Genomic DNA, 20,834 nt, shown 5'->3' with positions numbered 1-20,834 from the left:
TTTCTTCTCCCTGTCAGGCCCACTCAGGTGAGCAGGGCCACACTGTTACGATGTCCTTAAGTTTGTACCCTGTCGTTATATAATTCAGGGGACGTCAGTCCTGGTCCTGGGGGTCAGTAACGAGCTGATTCGGGCCATGAAGATCCCAACAGGACTGAAGAACAATTAGCTGCCCCCCACTTTGTAAAGACTCAGAACATTTTAATTGTGATCAATTAAGCGGGAGATCTTTTAAATGTAGTATTTTAAAGATTATTTGGAAATAATCATGACTAAGCCACAAACCACCAATGTTTATCCCGTCATGCAGTTGCTTGTTATATTTATAATTAAGTTAACTGTTGTTCCAAAACTTCAAAAGGTGGTGATTAAGGGTGACTTATAAAACATACTAATAAAGGCTATCTCAACAAGTGTTGGTGACCATTTCTTATTTTGTCTTTCTTACACACAGCAGCTCTCAGTGTCGCTGCTGTCGCTACACAGAGTGTAAAAGCGTGTCGATTGCTCTCTGTGTCCTGTTAAGATCACCGTTACCGGTGACCAGATCCCAGTTACCGCTGTCTTCTCTTCGCACACAGTGAGAGAACTGACAGTTTCCCTGGTGGTCTAGTGGTTAGGATTCGGCGCTCTCACCGCCGCGGCCCGGGTTCGATTCCCGGTCAGGGAAGAGACTCCTTTTCCCTCCTGACGCAGATACCTACTTGAACCACGTCTGTTAACTATCACCACAAAATAACATTCGAGCTGCAGATACTCCGCTCCTCCGCTCTGGGTCGTTTGTGAGAGGAAAGCGCGCTGAAGTCATCGACTTGGATACACGTGTTTTCTACATTTTGTGTTTTAAAATAACGTCTCTTTAAACCAAAGTTTTTATGTGTCGAGTTGAAGAGCGCTAAAGTAGTCGCGTGGAAACATACCCTTCCAGTTAAGATAGCAAATGTTCCTATTACAATTTGTGGACTGTTTGTACACCGCAAAAATTTCTTTACGGTGGTGCATAAGTGCAAAACTACAAAAATGAGCACGAACAAAAAACGGCACAACACAAGCTGTATGTTGAAGAGTTCACCAAAAAGAAAGAGTGCACAAAAAAGAGAAAGATATGTTGTAACATGAAATAGTTCTTTCACACAATTTATTGTACAGTATTTCAATAGATAACACTGCGGATTATACCGCAGCAGAAACGGTTCTGCTCAACGTTGTTTTTAAGATCCGTCTTAGCCCTCCTTACTTTACGCCTAAATTCCTTCTCTTTCTCCCTGACTGACCATACATCAGTACATTATGCTGAACTTGTGAGAAAAGCTCCACCCTCCGTTCCTTCGATAGCATGTTTTACCATGACAGAACCATCGGGCTCCAGATACTCCGCTCCAGCGCTCTGGGTCATTTGTGAGAGGAGAGAGCTCTGAAATAGTCGCGTGGAAGAGCACTTCACCGCAATTTAACTGGATAATTGCTGTCCGAGATTTGAACTCGGATCACTGGAACCGCTGGCTTGTGAGCAACCTTTAAAGATCCGTAACGAGATCTTCTGCGTGTTTAATTTGTCTGCGTGAGACTCCGGTGTCTGTGTGACGTCGAAGTCTGTGTAGCGACAGCAGCGACACTCAGAGCTGCTGTGTGTAAGAAAGTGAAAATAAGATCTGCTTGGCACAAAGACCTTGTTGCATAGCGAGACGTCTTGAAACTTGAAGGTGTTTGTGGGATTATTTTTCCGTGACTTATTTTCGTTTTCAGATTTTAGGAGATCATTCTCTCAGACCAGCAGGGTGGTGGTTGGGAGCGAGTCCGGACGTGTCTAAGAGACCGAGCTCTTCAGTGTGAGTTTTTAGCGATTTGGAGATTGATTGTAGGAACGGGCAGGTAGGAAGTATGGATCCTGTGCAGGACTCAGGAGAAAGAGGGAACACCAATCCAAATCGCCAAGCAAAACGTATACCAGGAAGCAAGCAAGAAGGTCGGAAAACGAGAAAGACAACCAGAGAGCAGCAACCAAAACTCAAAACAAGGTTGAAATCGAGGGGCAGGCTAGAAGATCAAAAACCGAGTGGAGACTAGCAGTGAAATAACGCGAACTCGAGGAGAACCCGCCAGAGTGTGCGGGGAAGTGAGGAAAGAGGGTAACTGAAATAGTGACGGGAGTGAACAGTGATAGGTGGGTATTACTTGCGGCGGGAGTGTTTGTTAAACTTGTATCTGCTGTGTTTAACATGCTGTGTAAGACCAGACTCACTGTACACCTGTTGTAAGTGGATTTTCCCCAGAGAGGTTTTTTGTTGGCGTTAAGTACAGGAATCTGAAGAAGAAAAAATCATCAATGTGTGAACTTTGCTCCAAAATCCGGTTATAAAATCGTATTAGCTTAAAAATAATGTATAAGGATGCCACAATAACAAAACAACAGCCTTATATAATGCTGAAAAAAAGAAGAGAGAAAAAACACAACGTTTCGGCCGTGGAGCCTTCTTCAGGTTTTCTTCTCTTCTTTTTTTCAGCATGGAATAAACCTATTTTTCCTTTGCAGCCTTCCCATGCTGACGCAGCTACCCCCCTGAACTAGCCTTATATAATGAGGGGTTCCTGCTCGTCTATGACGCTGGGGGTGTTTTCCTCTTTTACATTTGGCCAAATCATCGAGAACTTCTCTGTTTTCAACTCCCGAAAAAGGCACCGTAGCTGTATTTTGACAGTAACACTTTCGAAGTTACTGCCAGTATAAACAGATGAGTGTCCCCGCTCCAACTTTTCTAACTTGGATACACGCGTTTCTACATTTTATCTTTTAAAATAACATCTAACGTCTTTTACTGCTCCTGTCTGCCAGCAATGATGAAAGACTAATTACTTGTGCTAGTAGCGGCGCGAAGCTCACTGTGATGCGGTGCAGCTTTATCAGCGGGGCCAGTGGATAACGCGGACTGGACTGCGGATCAGAAGGTTGTAGGTTCGACATTCCTTTAAACACATCGGGCTGCTCACTAGCACATTGCCTTCTTTTCATTGTTGATAGCCTTAACCAATCAAGACCCGTATCGCTAACAAGAATTGTCCAATCACAGTGTCCGCTTTCATTTTAGGTAGTTGTCGCCCAATCACAGCGCTCCTTGCTGCCAAGATATGGGTCTGGAGTTCAGCCAAGCAAGTGCTGGTTTGACACTCACATGGTTTTTCAATTTAGACGCGCCAGGAGTACCGATTGCTCTATCTTCGTTCTTTGTCCGCTTTAAAATATTCTTCTTATTTGCAAGCTATCTGTCATACAAACAGAAATCGGTGCGCGGTATTTTAACACATTCATTCAATGTGAAATATCTATAGTTAATCAGTGACCCGGGTGTCAATTAGGGATGGGTGTCTTTCTAAATACTCAATATAATACCCAATATATTGTAGAAATAAGAGATTTTTCTTAAGGTCTTTAAGGTAAGATTAACAAAACAACCAAAGGACTGAGTAAGAAGTAGTAATTCAGGTGGGTAGCTGCGTCAGCATGCGTAGGCTGCAAAGGAACAAGTAATAGGTTTATTCCATGCTGAAAAAAGAAGAAAGAGAACACAACGTTTCGGCCGTGGAGCCTTCTTCAGGTGTAAGAAGGCTCCACGGCCGAAACGTTGTGTTCTCTTTCTTCTTTTTTTCAGCATGGAATAAACCTATTACTTGTTCCACTGAGTAAGAAGGGTACACGTCACAGATTCTACCGAGATTCGAACTCAGATTGCTGGATTCAGAGTCCAAAATGCTCAACATTACATTACGGAACCGACATTGAGCATATCTACCGTTCGGCTTAGATTAGCTACCAACAACGAACAGAAAGCAATGTGCTAGTGAGCAGCCCGATGTGTTTCAAAGAAAAACGAGCCAGGCAGGAGTCGAACCTACAATCTTCTGATCCGTAGTCAGACGCGTTATCCATTGCGCCACTGGCCCCGCTGACAACGCTGCACCGCCCACAGTGAGCTCCGCGCCGCTACTAGTACGGCATCGCCCCGCTCCAACTTTTCTAACTTGGATACAGGTGTTGCATTTTTTTCTACGTTGCGATCACATGAGTCTCAAATGCCCAGTCCGACAGTAACTGAGCCGGAATGGATTGAGAGCTGGAATGAGCTCATACTCGCTCCCTGTTCTGAAACAGACTTAGCGCTTCCCCGAGCACCGTCTAGAGCTGCTGGATAGGGCTTTGCGTCCTACTGCTCCTGTCTGCCAGCAGTGACTTTGACGAAGAATAAGACCGGCAAGACTGCAGTAGGCACGGAATGAAGACACCCGCATATCCACCTTCTTTAAGTTTCACACTCGCGATAGATGTCTTTCTAAAAGGCCTGTTAACAGCTAGATACAGCCCGAAAAAGACATAGGCTTGATAATTTCTCTTCATAAAGCAATTGTGCGTCTGGGGCGAGTCCGTTTTTTACGCAAGCACCGTATCGGACTAACAGCAATTATCCTGTTAAACTGCAGCGAAGCGCTCTTACACGCGATTACATCAGCGCTCTTCCTCTCACAAATGGCCCGGAGCGCAGGAGAGGAGTATCTGGAGCCCGACGGTTGTGGTTATATCATGGTAAAACATGCTATCGAAGGAACGGAGAGTGGAGCTTTTCTCACATGTTCAGCATTATGTACTGATGTATGGTCAGTCAGGGAGAAAGAGAAGGAATTTAGGAATAAAGTAAGGAGGGCTAAGACAGATCTCAGAAATAAAGTTGAACAGAAGCGTTTCTGCTGCGATAGAATCCGTAGTGTTATCTATTGAAATACTGCACAATAGTGTGGAAGAAGTATTTCATGTTACAACATTTCTTTCTCTTTTGTTTGTGCACTTTCGTTTTGGTGAACTTTTCAACATACAGCTTGTGTTTTTTGCACTTATACACCACCGTAAAGACATGTTTGCGGTGTATAAACAGTCCACAAATTGTAACGGCAACATTTGCTATCTTAAGGTAGTTCGACTGTTATTGCACCAGCCGGGAATCGAACCCGGGTCGCAAGAATGGGAATCTTGCATGATACCACTACACCACTGGCGCACCTGAGAAATGAGTCTCCACACGGCTACTTCAGCGCTCTTTCCTCTCACAAATGACCCAGAGCGCAGGAGCGGAGTATCTGGAGCCCAATGGTTATTGATCGGTGACTGTTAAACAGGACTCCAAATCTCTGTCGAACCTGAGCGCAGATTCTTCTTAATGATCACACCTGAAGAAGACTCACACCTGAGGAAGGCTCGTTGTGTTTTCCTTCTCTTTTCAGCATGGAATAAACCTATTACTTTTTCTTAATGAGGTGAGCTTTTTGTTAATCTTACAAGTGTAGATGAGACCGTAAATATAACTTTAGGTTAACAGTGATGAACTCTTGAACTTGAGTTCGGAATTCTCATCCTATTTTCTGCTTTGTTTGCTTTATTACAGGTGTGTTTTTACTATTTTAGGGTCTTCAGGTGCTTTGCTTGATGTAAGAAGTTGCATTCCGACTCTCTGGTCTGCTTTAGTACTAGAAGAGAGAAGCAGTCTGGAAGATGTGAAAACGGTGTGATATTTTGGAAGAAAGCGGTTTTACTTTGATTTCGTAATCAAGCGTAATTTCAACTCGACACATAAACACTTTGGTTTAAAGAGACATTATTTTAAAACACAAAATGTAGAAAACACGTGTAACCAAGTCGATTACTTCAGCGCTCTTTCCTCTCACAAATGACCCAGAGCGCAGGAGCGGAGTATCTGGAGGTTATTTTGTAGTGATAGTGAAGAGACGTGGTTCAAGTAGGTAGCTGCGTCAACTTGCGTAGGCTGCAAAAGGAACAGGTAAAGGTTTATCCCATGCTGAAAAGAAAAGAAACACGATGTTTTTACTTCTGGTGACCTCAACACAAACACAAAGCAGAAACGGGGTTCGACTCCTGCCTGGCTCGTGCCAGTATATATACAGTATACACTGCTTTTAAGTAAAAAGCAGTCACATCTTCTTCAATCTCCTGTCTGGCTTCAATGCCCAAAAGGGTCGTTCAAACTTCTATAAAAAGATTATTTAAAGGAGGAAAAACAGACCGAAAGTGCTGAATCCTTACCACTAGACCACTCCCATGTTTGGGGTATTCAGACCGTTCTGCTAACAATATTAATACCGCAGTAATTCGTTCAAAACATAACCCCAGTAGCCGCTTTCTTTGTTGACTACATCTCTGCAAAAGATCCTTCGTCCTTCTGTTAAATAAAGATCGCCCTGAGAGCTTGGTGAGATCCTGCGCCACGCACGGGAAGTTCGCGCAGTTTCAGACGCTGCCACTCGGGCTCTGACTGCTTGGTGTTGGGTAAGGAGTGTTAACTTCAGTCTTTAGTCCGATCGCTGCTATACAGGCCAGTCGTGTGCGGCGGCATGTCCGACTTCAGGCAGTGCCCCGTGAGACCGCCTCTAATGCCGTTTCGTGGCTCCTTCACGACGAAGGAACTTTTTGATCCCTGATAATTCTCTCTCGGAAACAAGAAAGTCCTTAGTTATTGTTAGTGATTTATTCGGAAATCGATTGTTAACTCAAAGTAATTGATGTTGATTACATCTAGAGAGGCTGTTGAGGCGAGGTGAGGCGGGCGGGAGAGGCTGTCATACAGGTGTGTCTGTTGTTCTGGCTCCGATGGGTGTCTTTTCTGCACGGTCAGTGGAGAGTGTGAGTTCACATCTCCCTGAGCCCTGTGGTAGACTTTTATCAAGCCGTGCGTCTGAATTTTTTAATTAATTCGAATTTTGAAACTGTGCCATTTGAAATGGCGTTTGAATGAATTCGTGTTGTCTGACATGTACTGAGCCCGGGAGCCGGCTGTCATTATGTCTGAGTCATCGGTCGATCTCAAAGTCCAACTGCACACGGAATCGAAACCAAATCGACCCACCGCGATATCCACCGCACATGCGCATTGCGCATTTGTAAAAGAGAGAATCCTGATTTGCAGGGGATACTGAACTCGGTCCGAGATCAAACCGGCCCTGGGAGAAGCACAAGAGACAAGAATTAACTCTGGAGAAGTGAGCGTCCTTTCCCAGTAAGAACAGTCGCTTTTAGCTCACTGACACGGCGAGTGCGTTAACAATTCCTACAGCGGCTTAACGCGTTTACTGTATCTACTGGCTAGCTGAGTTGGCAGATGAGGTCCGAAGGGAAAATAACAGATCGCTCGAAAGCGAAACTACTGCCGACCCTAAGGCAGTACGGAGACCATAGGGCCGTTCGGTGTTTAGGAGGGGGACTTGAAGAAATGTGGAGGGGACGCCCACACCTGTTGTTCCACCTCATCGCTCAATTAATTTTAAATGAAAAAATCCTTTAACAGGCTTAAAATAAGATTAATTCGAGCTCTTTGCCTTTTGACTAACGTGTTTGGAAATAGCTGAAGATCTTCAACCTTAAAGTAGAAAACAAAAACTTCCAAAAGGTTGTAGCCAAGTAGTTAAAGACTCCTTAAAATAAAGAGCTCACTTGAGAAGGAAAACCAGAAGGTGTGGGAGTCCTCCCAGGACTGGAACTGGGACCCCTGGGTTAGTCACTGACCTGGGTGTCTTTATTAGGGCCGGGTGTCTTCATAAATACTAAATTAACCAATTATGGCATGTTATGGAATTAGGAGATTTTTCATACGGTCTTTTACTGATGATCACTGGAAAAAAAATGCAGTTCAGTCAAATATACAGTCGCCTGTATAATGCCCTCAAGCCTTGGTAGAGGTCTTAACAATTGTACTGTTAATTAGCAAATTAGACACTAAAGTAACAGGAAACAATGTGGCATGTAATCAATGCTAGTGTAGTCATGTAATCAGTGCTAACAGTAATGTAGCCATCTCCAGTGTTCACATGGGTATACACCCTCACCTCAGCTGCCTAAGGTCAGCCCCCCACCATCAGGGACTCAAACCCAGGCCTCCGGCATCACTCAGCAGGGACCCAGCCTCTTGAGCCAAAGGGAAATCTCCCGTCAGCCCAGTGGCTGTGGTCCCTGCTATTCACAGGGAAGGGCGGTGACGTCACCACGCTGGTAAGCTGGCTTGAACCACCTGCAATGGTGGCCGTAAGCGTTACACTCTCAATCCCATTTCCATCCGCAGAGAACTGTCACTTCATGCAAAGAATCTGTTAGGTACAAACAAACATTGCCTTTTGTGTATCGACATGTCGAAATGTTCTGAGAAGTAAGAGTTTGCCTATCGGAGATTCTGCCCCCTGACTGCAGAGGGCGGATGTGGGCCACGCTGGGGAACCTCTGTTCCCTGTTCCGTCTGTCCTGCGGAGCAGCTGCGGGGCTTGTGGGCTCTTCTCTCCTGTCCGTCCTGCGCCGGCTGCTGAGCAGCACCTGAACGCACTGAGAGACCAGCCAGGGGCAGGTGCTGCAGTCCCGATCGGCTTCCCCTCAGCAGCCCAGCATTGCCGTCCGCTCCCTGTCCTGCCCTGCACCTTTAGATTGCCAGCAGGCAGTTTCCCAGCGGAGTTGTCCCTGCTTCTTCCCTGTTTTCCGTCTGCTCTTGTTTCCCTGCCTGGACTGTCCCTGTTGCCTGCTCGAGTCCTGATCTGCCCGGACTCCGCTAGGCGGTCCCGTCATTTGCGGTGCTCTCCCTCACCGGTCCAGCCTGCTGTGTACCGCGTGTGGCTGTGGGTCTGCTGTGGCGGCTGCCCTCCGTCAGCGTGTAAACCTCTGTTTCCCTGGAGCTCACTCTGCACAAGAAATGTGAGGTGCTTCGAATTTCCCGGTACCACAGTCGCGCAGTATTCTTTCCATACTATATTGTTGCCATACTGGAGCTTAAATGCCTCCCTGTACATTTACAATAGCCTGTCCTCTCACACTCTGCTTCACCTACAGTGCTGTATTCCAAGAGGAATATTCATTTATGCTGTTATTTGACGCTCGTGGAAGGCTCCACAGCTGAAATGTTGTGTTTCTTTTCTTCTCTTTTTAACGTGGAATAAACCTTTACCTGTTCTTTTGTATTCTGTTGTACTGCTACTTCAGCCCTTATTGTAATGTCTGCAGCCCTTTAACTGTAGCCCCCTGTTGGAGGGTAGTAAGTCCTCCTGCTTCAAGGCTATGTCTCCTTCTGTCATTGAGATCATGTTCTCCCACAGGCTGGAGCTGCCAGTGCTGTCCAGGTAGCAGAAGAAATGATGCCCCCCTGCCTCCAGATGGTGTTGATTCTCTATCTCCCCTTGCTCTCTCGCTCTGATTCTGGTAAGGACGTGGAAACATGAGACGCCAGGAGACATCTGGCCCATTTGGTAGTTGTAAGTTGTTTGATCTGAGGATTGAGAATTGATCTTGTAACTTGAAAGAGGTCCAGATATCATACAAAATGGTTGGGTAGTTTGTTCCACACACCCACCACCCTTACAGTAAAGAAGGGCCCGCTGTCCTCTGCTTTAAGTTCACTTCCCTGCAGTTTGGACTTGTGTCCTCTGATTTGTGTCTAACTGTAAATTCTGAAGAAATTGGGTAGCCTTTGTCAGTGCCTTAGAGAATCTTGAAGACGTGTATCAGATCCCCTCGTAGTCTTCTCTGTACAGGACTGAAGATATTCAGGTCCTACAAATTATCAGTGTAAAACATGACATTACTTTAATTCATAGGACAGATCTGGCTGCTCTTCTCTTCCAGAGCAGCAGAGTCTTGTCTGTACCATTCTGACCAACATTGTGCACAAAATAAACAAGACCTTACTACTTTGTAATTTAATTTTCACACAGCTCTTTGATTTAAAATCTATGTTTTTTAGGTTCACTTGCCTTTTTAACTGCATCCCACACTGTATAGAAGATATAAATGATGTGTCGTCATGAACACCAAAGTATTTTTCATAAGTGGCTTCTACTACAGTACCTCAGCATTTTCCATGTTATATTTATCACTTTTGGCTTTACTAAAACCCTATTACCAGATTATTGCTTACCAGATTATGATCCTTGGATCCTTCACATTTTGAATAATTGGATCAGGTCCTCTTATAGGGTCCTCTGACAAAGTCCAGCATTTTCCTGTGTCTCATGGTCATGGCCAGCCACACATTTCTCTGCCCCACGCAGTGTGGACACCTGACATCGGTGACAGATGATGTCTTCATGACCTTTCTTATTAACCCCTTTGTCTCCTGGCACAGTCTGATTGCCCTGCTGTAAAAGGCTCAGTGAGTCTGAACTTTCTGTCTCCATCAGGGCAGTTCTCCCTCCTCGTGCCCTCTGACCCAGTGGACGCCATCGTTGGCACCGACGTGATCCTGCCTTGCCAGCTGGCCCCCTCCCAAGATATCAGCAGTGCCCAGATGCGCTGGTCCAGGGTTGAGAGCGACTCCACCGTCATCATGGTGAAAGAGGGGGTGGAGAGTGGTGGGCTGGGGGGCCGAGCGACTCTGTCACATGGAGGAGAGGGGCTGACAGTGGGCCATGTGTCTCTGAAGATCAGCAGGGTGCACGTCTCTGACGAGGGAACATATGTCTGCTTTGTCAGGACCAGCTCCTACTACAGCCAAGAGTACCTGGTGCTAAAAGTGACAGGTGAGAGAGGTTAATACTTTCCAGACACACTGACTGGACACTACAGTACATTAACACTGCACTGAGAGAGAGGGGTTAATACAGTCCAGACACACTGACTGGACACTACAGGACATTAACACTGCACTGAGAGAGAGGGGTTAATACAGTCCAGACACACTGACTGGACACTACAGGACATTAACACTGCACTGAGAGAGAGGGGTTAATACAGCACAGACACAATGACTGGACACTACAGGACATTAACACTGCACTGAGAGAGAGGGGTTAATACAGGTTAATACTGTTTTGAGACTGACTCTACAACCTTGTACTGGAAATTGCTGTGAATGTACTGTTAATTGTATCTCCTGTGGCAACACTGTAACTCATCAGTCATGCCAAAAAAGCCCTTCAAATTTAACTTAATTTTGAAGTGAGTAACTTAAGAGAATGGCAGACAGGTGACCAGCAAAGGGCAGATGGACAGGAACAGGTGAGCAGACCCAGGCAGAGACAGAGAGGAGAGACACACGAAGGCTAGCACCATCACAAACAAATATGCAGAAGGCAGAGTTTCCTGATCTTCTCTGCTTGCCTCCTCTCTCTCCCAGCCGTAGGCTCGCAGCCAGTGATCTCTCTGACAGAGCCCCCAGACAGCTGGAGCTTTTCTCTTGACTGCTCGGTGAGCGGATGGTACCCCCTCCCACAGCTCTCCTGGAGCGATCCACACAAGCAGGACTGGACATTCAGTGCTGAGACAGAAACCACCCAGGACGAGCAGGGCCTGTACAGCGTCTCCAGCCACCTGCAGTTTCCCAGACAGAAGGACAGGCAGAGTGTGAGGTGCACTCTCTTCCTGGAGCACACCGGCGCATCGGATCACTCCGAGATACTGTTCACAGGTCGTCGTCTTGTACACACTAAAACAAAGTTACCACTGAAGCACACTGACACACTGTCACAATTGTAGTACTGATGACAGCTCAGTGCTGATGATCCACTCAGAACAGCAAGGTGTAGATGGAATATTTTGAGGTTTTGTCCTGTCCCGCTTGGCTGAGGGCCTGTCCGCTGGCCACAGTGCGAGGAGACTGGGAACCCCCTGAAGAATGAGGTGGAGGAGAGAGGAGGGAGGAGGAATGAGGTGATTGTGAAGGGGTGTGTTTTGTATATAGGTTGGAGAAATATCATTGGGGCTGATTATGATTTAGAACAGTTTGGGCAAAAGGCTTCATTGTCATCATCCTTCCTGAATGTCAGGTAAAGTTTAAATTCTAAAATATTTAGCTAAGCATGCAATGTTTAATGTAGACACCCTCCAAGTGTTAACATGCAGGTAGAAAAAACATGAGCTACAAATACAAAATTTGAAACACTGAGACAGAAGAGGCTACATTAGAAACTGACGTATTTGTGCCATCTTTTACATCTCCCAGACAACGTAAGGAAGCAATTATAAAGACAAACAAAATGTTAGAATGTGTATTTCAAAGCAAACAGTTTAATAAAGGTCAACCCCATACGTTCTGGTTCTAAAAGAAATGTCCCTCACAGACATGATGGAGGGACTGAATCTCTTTACTGTTGAAAAGAGAAGGCTATAAGGGGACCTGATACAAGTATTTAAAATCCTCAAAGACTCTAACAAGACTAAAACATGAGCCAGATGATACAATTGAGAAATTTGTGGAAATACATATAAAATGTAGAAGAGGAGGCACCTCTTTACCCAAAAAGTAGTGGGTGTGTGGAACAAGCTGCCCAGCTATGGTATTGAAGCCAATACCCTAACTTTTTTCAAGAAATGTCTAGATGAGGTCCTCAGACCAATTGACTACTAATGACTGAATGGACTTTCGTTTGTAACCTTCCCTGTGATCTGCAATAGTTTATAGAAAAGAATAGTTTGCGAACTATTCCAGGATCACTATATAAATTGGGAAGGCTGGTGAACCAGCACGCATCCCTGTTGTATTCTTGTAATGGCAGCACTGCAGCCTGAGTATTCCTCCTATCTGGGTGCTATGGGCGAGTGGGGTCCTGACGGTGCTCATCTTCCTCCAGGAGCCGTGTTCCCCGTCCTGCTGCCCTGGAGAGTGGCGGTGGCCCTGCTGGCACTCCTGCTCGTGGCTGCAGTCGGCCTGGGCGCCGGGCTGCTCTGGATGAGTCGGGAGGGTGAGTGGCCCACCTGCTCGCCCTGCTAGGGAGAGTGTGGCCTCTGCGTGGAGCAGACCCGACCGTGGCAGGTCTGCTCCACGCTCCACTGCACATCACAATGAGTGATGTGCAGCACATGGGATCAGTGCAGCACAAAATGCACCAGGCTCTGCGACTGCTCACGCAAGCCAACATTGTCGTACTGTTATGGCCACCACTGTATCTACCACCCATTGACCATCCTCACGGTGGTGGTGGTATTTGTAGAATTCAGCTGTAATTTATTTGCTTGTTTCAAAATAAGTGAGACAGCTGCACATCCTGTGAACACAGAGGTGTCCAGATCTATCCATTATGTGTAGCTTGTCACTCACTTCACTCTAATACAGCATGCTATCCTTCGTATAGGAACACCAGCTTTAACAGTATGAGATACTATTAAGTACATTTCAGTGCTACAGCTGATGTGTACAAAAGTGCTGTAAGTTGAAGATATCCCCTCTTGGCTTGACTCTGTCATACTGAATACATTTCAAGAGTGCATAGAACTGCCCCCTCCACTTCCTGCATGAACAAATCTCTCTGTGAATCATGTGTGTATTGTTGAGAATGAAAGAACTTGACTGTTGTTTACCTTTTTCTCAGAACGCCGCAAAAGAAAGGAAGCCCGTGATGGTAAGACTCTTACATCACTCTCAACTTGTTATACAGTTGGAGTAATAGAAGGAACAGGAATAGTAGTAACGGCTGCAGTATTCTCAGTATGAGTAGTGTTAACTGTAATAGGAATACTAGTAACAGATTCAGGATTATCCATGTTAGTAGTGTTAACAGTAGTAACAGGTGCAGTATTGGCAGTATTAGCAGTAGTGACAGTAGTAGGAACAGTAGTAACAGTTGCAGTATTAGCAGTATTAGTATTAGTAACAGTAGTAGGAACAGTAGTAACTAATATTGGCAGTGTTAGTAGTGTTACCAGTAGTAGGAACAGTAGTAACAGGTGCAGTATTTGCAGTAATTGCAGTAGTAACATTAGGAGGAATTGAAGCAGTGGCAGTAAGAATCTAACAGTGTTCTCTGTGTTTGCAGAATGCCTGTGGCTGCGTGAGGAGTTTGGTAAGGTCCTACCCTGATCCTGGCAGTGGCATGATGTCCATGTACTATCCTCTTATTTCTTTTTCCTCATGAGTCTGGGAATGCCCACCAGCTATATTGGACTATGATATTTTCAGTCTAGTACAGTAGGTCCTGAGTAAAACCTCCATATGGATTTGCAGTATGTTGCTTGTCTCCACACCAGAGACAGCAGTGCACAGTGACTGGCACTGCTGTTTTCATTGTACTACATTCATTCGGCTCATGATACTATCCAGCTGTTTAATATGTGGTCTTCAACAACATGGCAGAGTAGCGTATTGCACACTCCTAATACCTTCCTCAAGGTGTCTACTTGTCCACTAGAAGTTCTTTCACTGTTGATTCTGAAGAAATCCTCTGGGATAACCTGGTCAGTGTCTTTGAGGTTTGTGATTGTGATTGCTCTGGGCTCATTAGTGACATTGATTGAATCATAGCGGAAGCAGAATGGATTGTGATATGCACTAGTGATAGTGATTGAATGCCAGCAGGGGCAAGTTGAATTGTTATATACACTAGTGGCAGTGATTGAATCCCAACAGTGGCAGGGTGGATTGTGATATACACTAGTGATAGTGAATAGTGATTGAATCCCAGCAGGAGCAGGGTGGATTGTGATATACACTAGTGATAGTGATTGGATCCCAACAGTGGCAGGGTGGATTGTGATATACACTACTGACAGGGATTGAAGTACAAGTAGGCCCAAAGCCACACAAGTCCCCTCTCTAGTCAGAGTTTTACACTGTCTAGATTTCAGAGTTGTGTGGTTTTACTTCTATATTGGTGCACTGATCCATGTTACACAGACAAGAGTGTTAATGAACAAGTTAAATACTGTTAGTCACAGCCATGATGTGACTTAACACAGAGCAGTCAAGCATCCTGATTATGGGGTCAAAATCTGTATGTCTGTGCTCTTGCTTTTGACAATGAGGTTTTGTATTCGTTATGAAGACTCTTTATTCATTCTTCTTTTTTATGTCTGGATTTGTGTGTGTTGGTCCCTAGATGCCGGGAAACTGATCCCAAAGACAGGTGAGTTGAATCACTTATTGTCCTTTTTATCCAGTTATTAAAAAAAACACTGACTGTTCTCTGTTCCTGTTTAATTGTTACATTTTCTTTATTTGTTTAGAATGGTCAGCCATCCGGGATTGTGCTGGTAAGACAGGAAGAGTTGATTTCTTCACTGTGTTTTTTAGTAGTGGCAGCTGTGTCACACGTCACACTCAGAGTAGAGCACTAATGCCATAGTGTAATTAGCAGCACTGCTATTATAATAGCTGTCGTTCAAACAATAGCACTGCATGTTGAGTCCTGTGATCGTGGGTTTAAGGCAGGGTCATGCCATGTGGGTGGGCATATCTTCTCAACTGATAACAATAAAAATAACTATGAAGAAGGAAAAGCAGTAACAGTAGTAGGAACAGTAACGACAACATCACTTGTAGTATTTCCACTGATAGCAGTGGTAACATCAGAAGTAATAATGCCAACACGAACTGCAGATGTGCGATGTACAGTAATTGGTCAACTAGCATGAGCAGTAATACTTGCAGCAGTGATCACTCCAGTACTTACACCCTTTGTCTTTTCCTCCTCCTTGTCTGCTAAATAGAGCAGTAATATAGAAGGAGCAGTATTAGAAGCTACACAGGCTGTTGTAAGGCCTCAGTGATGGATAGTATCAGTTTCTGAATTGGCTTTGGTACCAGCATCAATAGCCGCCATGCCAGCTGGAGAGCAATCAGTAAAAACAGCAGTATAGGTCCCAGGTACTGCAAGTAGTAAGCAATAGAAGCCATGATGAATTGTTAGGAGCAGTGAGCCCTGGCAGAGAACAGCGATGGTGATTCTACTCGGTTCTTCCCCTGTCACAATCACAGTGGACGTGAGGCTCGACCCAGATACCGCCCACCCCGGCCTCTCGATCAGGGGACAGGGGTGGAAGGTCCGGCGCTGGGAGGCCAGGAGGAAGCTGCCCCCGAGCGAGACCCGGTTCACAGAGCACCCCTTCGTCGCGGGCATGGAGGGCTTCCCTGCTGGACGACACTACTGGGAGGTGGAGCTGGGGGAGAAGCCGTACTGGGACGTGGGGGTGGCTCAGGAATCCTTCCCCAGAAACAGAAGGGTCCCGCTAACCCCGAGAGAGGGGCTATTTGCCCTGGGTCTCCGGGACCGCAATGAGTTGTGGGCCCTGACAGATCCCCGGACCAGAATCCCACCGGAGGAAATCCCCAGGAGAATGGGAGTGTTCCTGGACCATGAGAGGGGGGTACTGTCCTTCTACAATGTGGAGAACAGGAATCTGATTTTCAAGTTTGAGGAGAAATTTTGCGGGAACCTGTACCCAGTGTTCTCTCCAGGTCACGATCCGGCTGACCTGGTCATCTGTAAGCTGGGAGGTGCTGCCACTGTCCAGACTACTCTGACACAAGAAGGTGAGGTCCAGAGGCAGCAAGGTGCCGTTATTAATATTAATACTGACACAGCAGTAGAAACAACATGGGATGAAGGAAAATCAAAGAGAATTCGTTCCATTGCTGAGACTGTTTCGACCTTAAAAATACGTCGAGGGTTTGACCAAAAGCCTCAACATCAACAGAACATCAGAGAAATCGGACTTTCCTGAGAAAACAAATCAATTTTATTATTATCTCAAATCCAGGGAACCAGAAGTCAATGTTCATATTCAAATCAGGAGGGGAAAGTAAGAAAAACCCCAAGCAAAGATAACTGATTATAAAAGAAAAATAAACTAGATAGACTAGAACTGGAGAAAAAAAGTGCATAAACAATAAGACCGTACCAAAAAAAAAGTCTTCTGCATTCTACACCTATCTACACTAACAAACCAAAATCAAAACAAAAAGAAACATGCACCACGTCTTTCCCCGTCCCAAAAACCACACACCTTCACTATCTCCGTTCCTCGTATCCGAGCTCTCAGGGCTGCCCTTTAAATGCTCCCACCTCAGCTACTTAATGAATTGGCAACACCTGGGAAAAGAGGAGAGAGCAATTAGAAAAAAAATAACACTCCAACCACGGACCGTAACAGCACAAATCACATTAATAGTGGTAGTGAATCCGAAAATGTTTTTAACACATTGAAATGCAAACGTATTCTAACTTTCTCATTTTCAACTTCTTCTTAGCACTCAGTGCACTTCGTGAAGATCTAGGTGAGTAAATGTGTTTCTTCTCCCTGTCAGGCTCACTCAGGTGAGCAGGGCCACACTGTTACGATGCCCTTAAGTTTGTACCCTGTCGTTATATAGTTCTGGGGACGTCAGTCCTGGTCCTGGGGGGTCAGTAACGAGCTGATTCAGGCCATGAAGATCCCAACATGACTGAAGAACCCTTAGCTGCCCTCCACTTTGTAAAGACTCAGAACATTTTAATTGTGATCTATTAAGCAGGAGATCTTTTAAATGTAGTGTTTTAAAGATTATTTGGAAATAATCATGACTTTAAGCCACAAACCACCAATATTTATCCCGTCATGCAGTTGCCTGTTATATTTATCATTAAGTTAACTTTTGTTCCAAAACTTAAAAAGGTGGTGATTAAGGGTGACTTATAAAACATACTGATAAGGGCTTTCTCAACAAGTGACAAGATTACTGGCAATCAGTCAGTGAATGGTTCAAATACAAAGGGTAGTTAGCTGCAGTCATGATGCCTGTACTATCTTGATCTCTCTCTTGCAGTGTTAATGTACTCAATTCAAATGAAATCAAATGGCTTTATTGTCTCACAAGCAGCAGGCAGGGGTAGTGGGACCCAATGCGTAGCAGTCTCCAGTGGAGTCGGGTCAGGAGATGGGAAGGGATTCGAGAGGATAGCTAGACCAAAACGAGAGGCAAGGGAACCTCACCGACCTGCTCCATTACAGCCTTCTCCTGAAGGCAACCTTTTTCTCATTTTTGTCCTTAGCAGTTTTTGACTCCCTGTTAATGTACTCGACCTCAACCTTGGCTCTCATTTCTCCACTGGAGACTGCTACGCATTGGGTCCCACTACTCCTGCCTGCTGCAGCATGACATTTATTGATATGACTGGTGATTTACAATGTTCCCACAGCTGATATAATTATCACAACATTTACAAAGATGTCCAGTGACAAGAAAGTATTAACCCCTCTCTCTCAGTGCAGTGTTAATGTACTCTAGTGTCCAGTCAGTGTGTCTGGACTGTATTAACCCCTCTCTCTCAGTGCAGTGTTAATGTACTGGAGTGTCCAGTCAGTGTGTCTGGACTGTATTAACCCCTCTCTCTCAGTGCAGTGTTAATGTACTGTAGTGTCCAGTCAGTGTGTCTGGACTGTATTAACCCCTCTCTCTCAGTGCAATGTTAATGTCCTGTAGTGTCCAGTCAGTGTGTCTGTACTGTATTAACCCCTCTCTCTCAGTGCAATGTTAATGTCCTGTAGTGTCCAGTCAGTGTGTCTGTACTGTATTAACCCCTCTCTCTCAGTGCAGTGTTAATGTACTGGAGTGTCCAGTCAGTGTGTCTGTACTGTATTAACCCCTCTCTCTCAGTGCAGAGTTAATGTACTGTAATATCCAGTCAATGTATCCATTCTGTCTTTCCTATAGTTGACGTGAAACTAGACCCCTCAACTGCTCACTCTAACCTCGATGTCTCTCTGGATGGGAAATGTGTTCATTTCTTGGAGGAGACCCGGAGACACTCAGTAAATACATACAGGTTCATGGAGTACCCCTTTGTCCTGGCAACAGAGGGCTTCACCTCAGGGACACACTACTGGGAGGTGGATGTGGGTGATCTCCAATACTGGGATATTGGAGTGGCCAAGGAATCAGTAGAGAGGACCAGACGGATCCCACTGATCCGGAGTGAAGGGATTTGGGCCTTGGGGCTCCGAGATGGGCAGGAATTCTGGGCTTTGACAGATCCCCGAAGCAGCCTACCTTTCGATCAGATCCCGCGGAGAATGGGAGTAGTGTTGAACTATGATGCAGGAATCCTATCCTTCTACAACCTGGAGTCGTTAAAACTCATCTTCAGGTTTGAGGACAGGTTCAGTGGGAGGCTGTATCCCCTCTTCTGCCCAGGACTGAGAGGAGGCCCCGATCTTGTGATCCTTAATGAGCATGTTAGGAGCTCTCACAGACAGGAGGAGTGCCAGGGCAAGGAGAACAGGCCCTTGCTGAGCTGAGCAGAAACAGAGGCTGTCATGCTTGGGATATTGAACTCTTCCCACATCCTTTGACCAAGGCTTAAATAAACACATTAGATTGCCTTCTGTTTGCAGTAGTATGTCTGTTGTTTATTGTGTTTGATCATTATAACACCAGGAATATTGACTAAATACTGGTAAACATTTATCAGTGTCTGTGTCCAATTTCCCCTGTGGCTGCACCCCAGAGTGATTTCTTATTACACCTGTACTAACTTGAATAATAGTTGTTGCGAGTAATTTCACTTTCAACTGGGGTCAGGTCTGATTTGACATTATAAATCTGTAAAGTACTCGCCTTTGGTCCTTCTGTGGAATTTAGTTAGATGTCTTGAAATCTCAAGCTGTTTAGCAGGTACTCTATTTGTATTTGTGTTTCATTTCATATTTGTGATTGTTTCCTTGGATTTCTGTTTTCGCAAGATGTACAGAACTTTGTAAGAATATATGCAGTGAAAAGCTTAGCACTGGGACAATGATGTGAAATTTGTCAGTTCTGTTGTGTATTATTGAAATATGCAAAAAGCCAAATGATAAAGTGCAGAATGTCAACTTTGATTTGTGGATGTGTTTGCACGTGCATATTAAACCGTGTAAGAACAAAATGCTTTTGTGTTGAACTCCCCAGGTTCAGCTCATCTTACTTTTTGGGACAACTTAAAGTAAATTAATCTAGCGTAAAGTTAGTATTTTCATCACATACCCCTTACATGCAATACTGTTTCAAGACTGTGACCCCATCAAAATCTTTTCATTTTGACACTTAATGAGTTCCTTTGATATGCTTTGCAAAGCCTTATCTGCAGCTGCTTGCAGTTGTTGCTTGTCTGAAGGGGAGGGTTCTGACATTAGTGTCCTCTGCAACAAGTAAAATACAGTTTAAATATGATTGAAATGGAAGAGAAGAGACCTTCCTTCAGCAAGTAAAGCAGCTGAACTTGACCTGGAATCATAAAACCGCACCTGTAGTAAAGCAAAGAAAGCTGAAATCAAGAGGAGAATTTTGTACTTCATTTCATGAAGTGATCGATTCTAACCTTATGATAATATTAAAGGTTTCATTTATACAACTATGATTAACAAAACACTCACCAATTAAATAGTAAGACAGGTGGACAGGGCAGGTTCCACCAAGATTGAGACTTAGATCAGTGGAGTCCAGAGTGCTAACCATTACACCATGGAACCAACCACCTAAGCCCTATGAACAGTTCCATCCACTTTCAGTCTCATAGACTTGCCCGCACTCCCGCTTAACAGTCACTGAGCAGTTGGGGTGAAGGGCCTTGCTCAGGAGCCCAACAGAGTAGGATTCCTCTACCAATCACAGGATTTGAACCAGCAACCTTCCAGCCACAGGTGCAGAGTCACCACTCCACCACTAGTCATGTAGTGAAGTAGTCATGTGGAAGAGCACTTCACTGCGGTTTAACTGGATTATTTCTGTTAGTCCGATACGGTGCTTCCATCCCACTAAAAACTAAAACACTGAAGAGTTTTGTTAGAAACGGACTCACCCGAGACGCACAAAAGGACCGTTGAACTCGAGTCTTTGTATCTAAATACAAGAAGAAAATCTGTTTTACACGCAAATATCATCAGCAGCATGTGAGCTCCTGAAGAGAACTAAGTTTACTTGTGGGCGGATTCTCACATGTGGGGTCTTCCCTTGTGCTCCTGCGTCAATTGTATCAATAAAGCGTCACTTTCCGTGGGGATCGGTCTCTCAGACACGCCGGACTCGCTGTCGGCCATCTCCCTAGGTGCTGAGAGAATGATCTCCTAAAATCTGAAAGCG

At 45.1% G+C, this 20,834-nt stretch overlaps 1 protein-coding gene and 3 non-coding genes across 4 annotated transcripts; 2 read left to right on the top strand and 2 right to left on the bottom strand.

Annotated features, from left to right (window-relative positions):
- The first annotated feature begins 598 nt into the window (after nt 1-598).
- trnae-cuc (transfer RNA glutamic acid (anticodon CUC)) lies at nt 599-670 on the top strand. The gene has a single exon. It is a non-coding gene; the product is annotated as a tRNA-Glu (tRNA).
- A 3,196-nt stretch (nt 671-3,866) lies between these two features.
- Nucleotides 3,867-3,939, bottom strand: trnar-acg (transfer RNA arginine (anticodon ACG)). The gene has a single exon. It is a non-coding gene; the product is annotated as a tRNA-Arg (tRNA).
- Nucleotides 3,940-4,974: 1,035 nt separating this feature from the next.
- trnag-ccc (transfer RNA glycine (anticodon CCC)) lies at nt 4,975-5,045 on the bottom strand. Its single transcript has one exon. It is a non-coding gene; the product is annotated as a tRNA-Gly (tRNA).
- A 1,894-nt stretch (nt 5,046-6,939) lies between these two features.
- LOC148656834 (butyrophilin subfamily 1 member A1-like) lies at nt 6,940-19,641 on the top strand. Its single transcript, XM_088642672.1, has 12 exons — nt 6,940-7,055; nt 9,130-9,232; nt 10,210-10,548; nt 11,145-11,435; nt 12,598-12,708; nt 13,336-13,365; nt 13,780-13,806; nt 14,839-14,865; nt 14,966-14,992; nt 15,717-16,271; nt 16,989-17,015; nt 18,432-19,641. The coding sequence occupies exons 2-12, from the start codon at nt 9,166-9,168 to the stop codon at nt 19,013-19,015; spliced, it is 2,085 nt and encodes a 694-aa protein (XP_088498798.1). The 5' UTR covers nt 6,940-7,055; nt 9,130-9,165; the 3' UTR covers nt 19,016-19,641.
- The last annotated feature ends 1,193 nt before the right edge of the window (nt 19,642-20,834 follow it).

Source organism: Lepisosteus platostomus, chromosome 8 (genome assembly GCF_059453375.1).
Source record: "Lepisosteus platostomus isolate fLepPlt1 chromosome 8, fLepPlt1.hap1, whole genome shotgun sequence".
Lineage (NCBI taxonomy): Eukaryota > Metazoa > Chordata > Actinopteri > Semionotiformes > Lepisosteidae > Lepisosteus > Lepisosteus platostomus.
Note: the sequence above shows the minus strand (reverse complement) of the source record. Positions and strands in the feature narration are given on the sequence as shown.

Bases quoted from the DNA above. Each gene is read 5' to 3' on its own strand.
- LOC148656834 (XM_088642672.1), top strand. From the start codon at position 9,166: ATGATGCCCCCCTGCCTCCAGATGGTGTTGATTCTCTATCTCCCCTTG. The intron at 12,709-13,335 runs GTGAGTGGCCCA...CCTTTTTCTCAG, and splicing joins GCTCTGGATGAGTCGGGAGG to AACGCCGCAAAAGAAAGGAA. The intron at 14,993-15,716 runs GTAAGACAGGAA...TCACAATCACAG, and splicing joins AGCCATCCGGGATTGTGCTG to TGGACGTGAGGCTCGACCCA.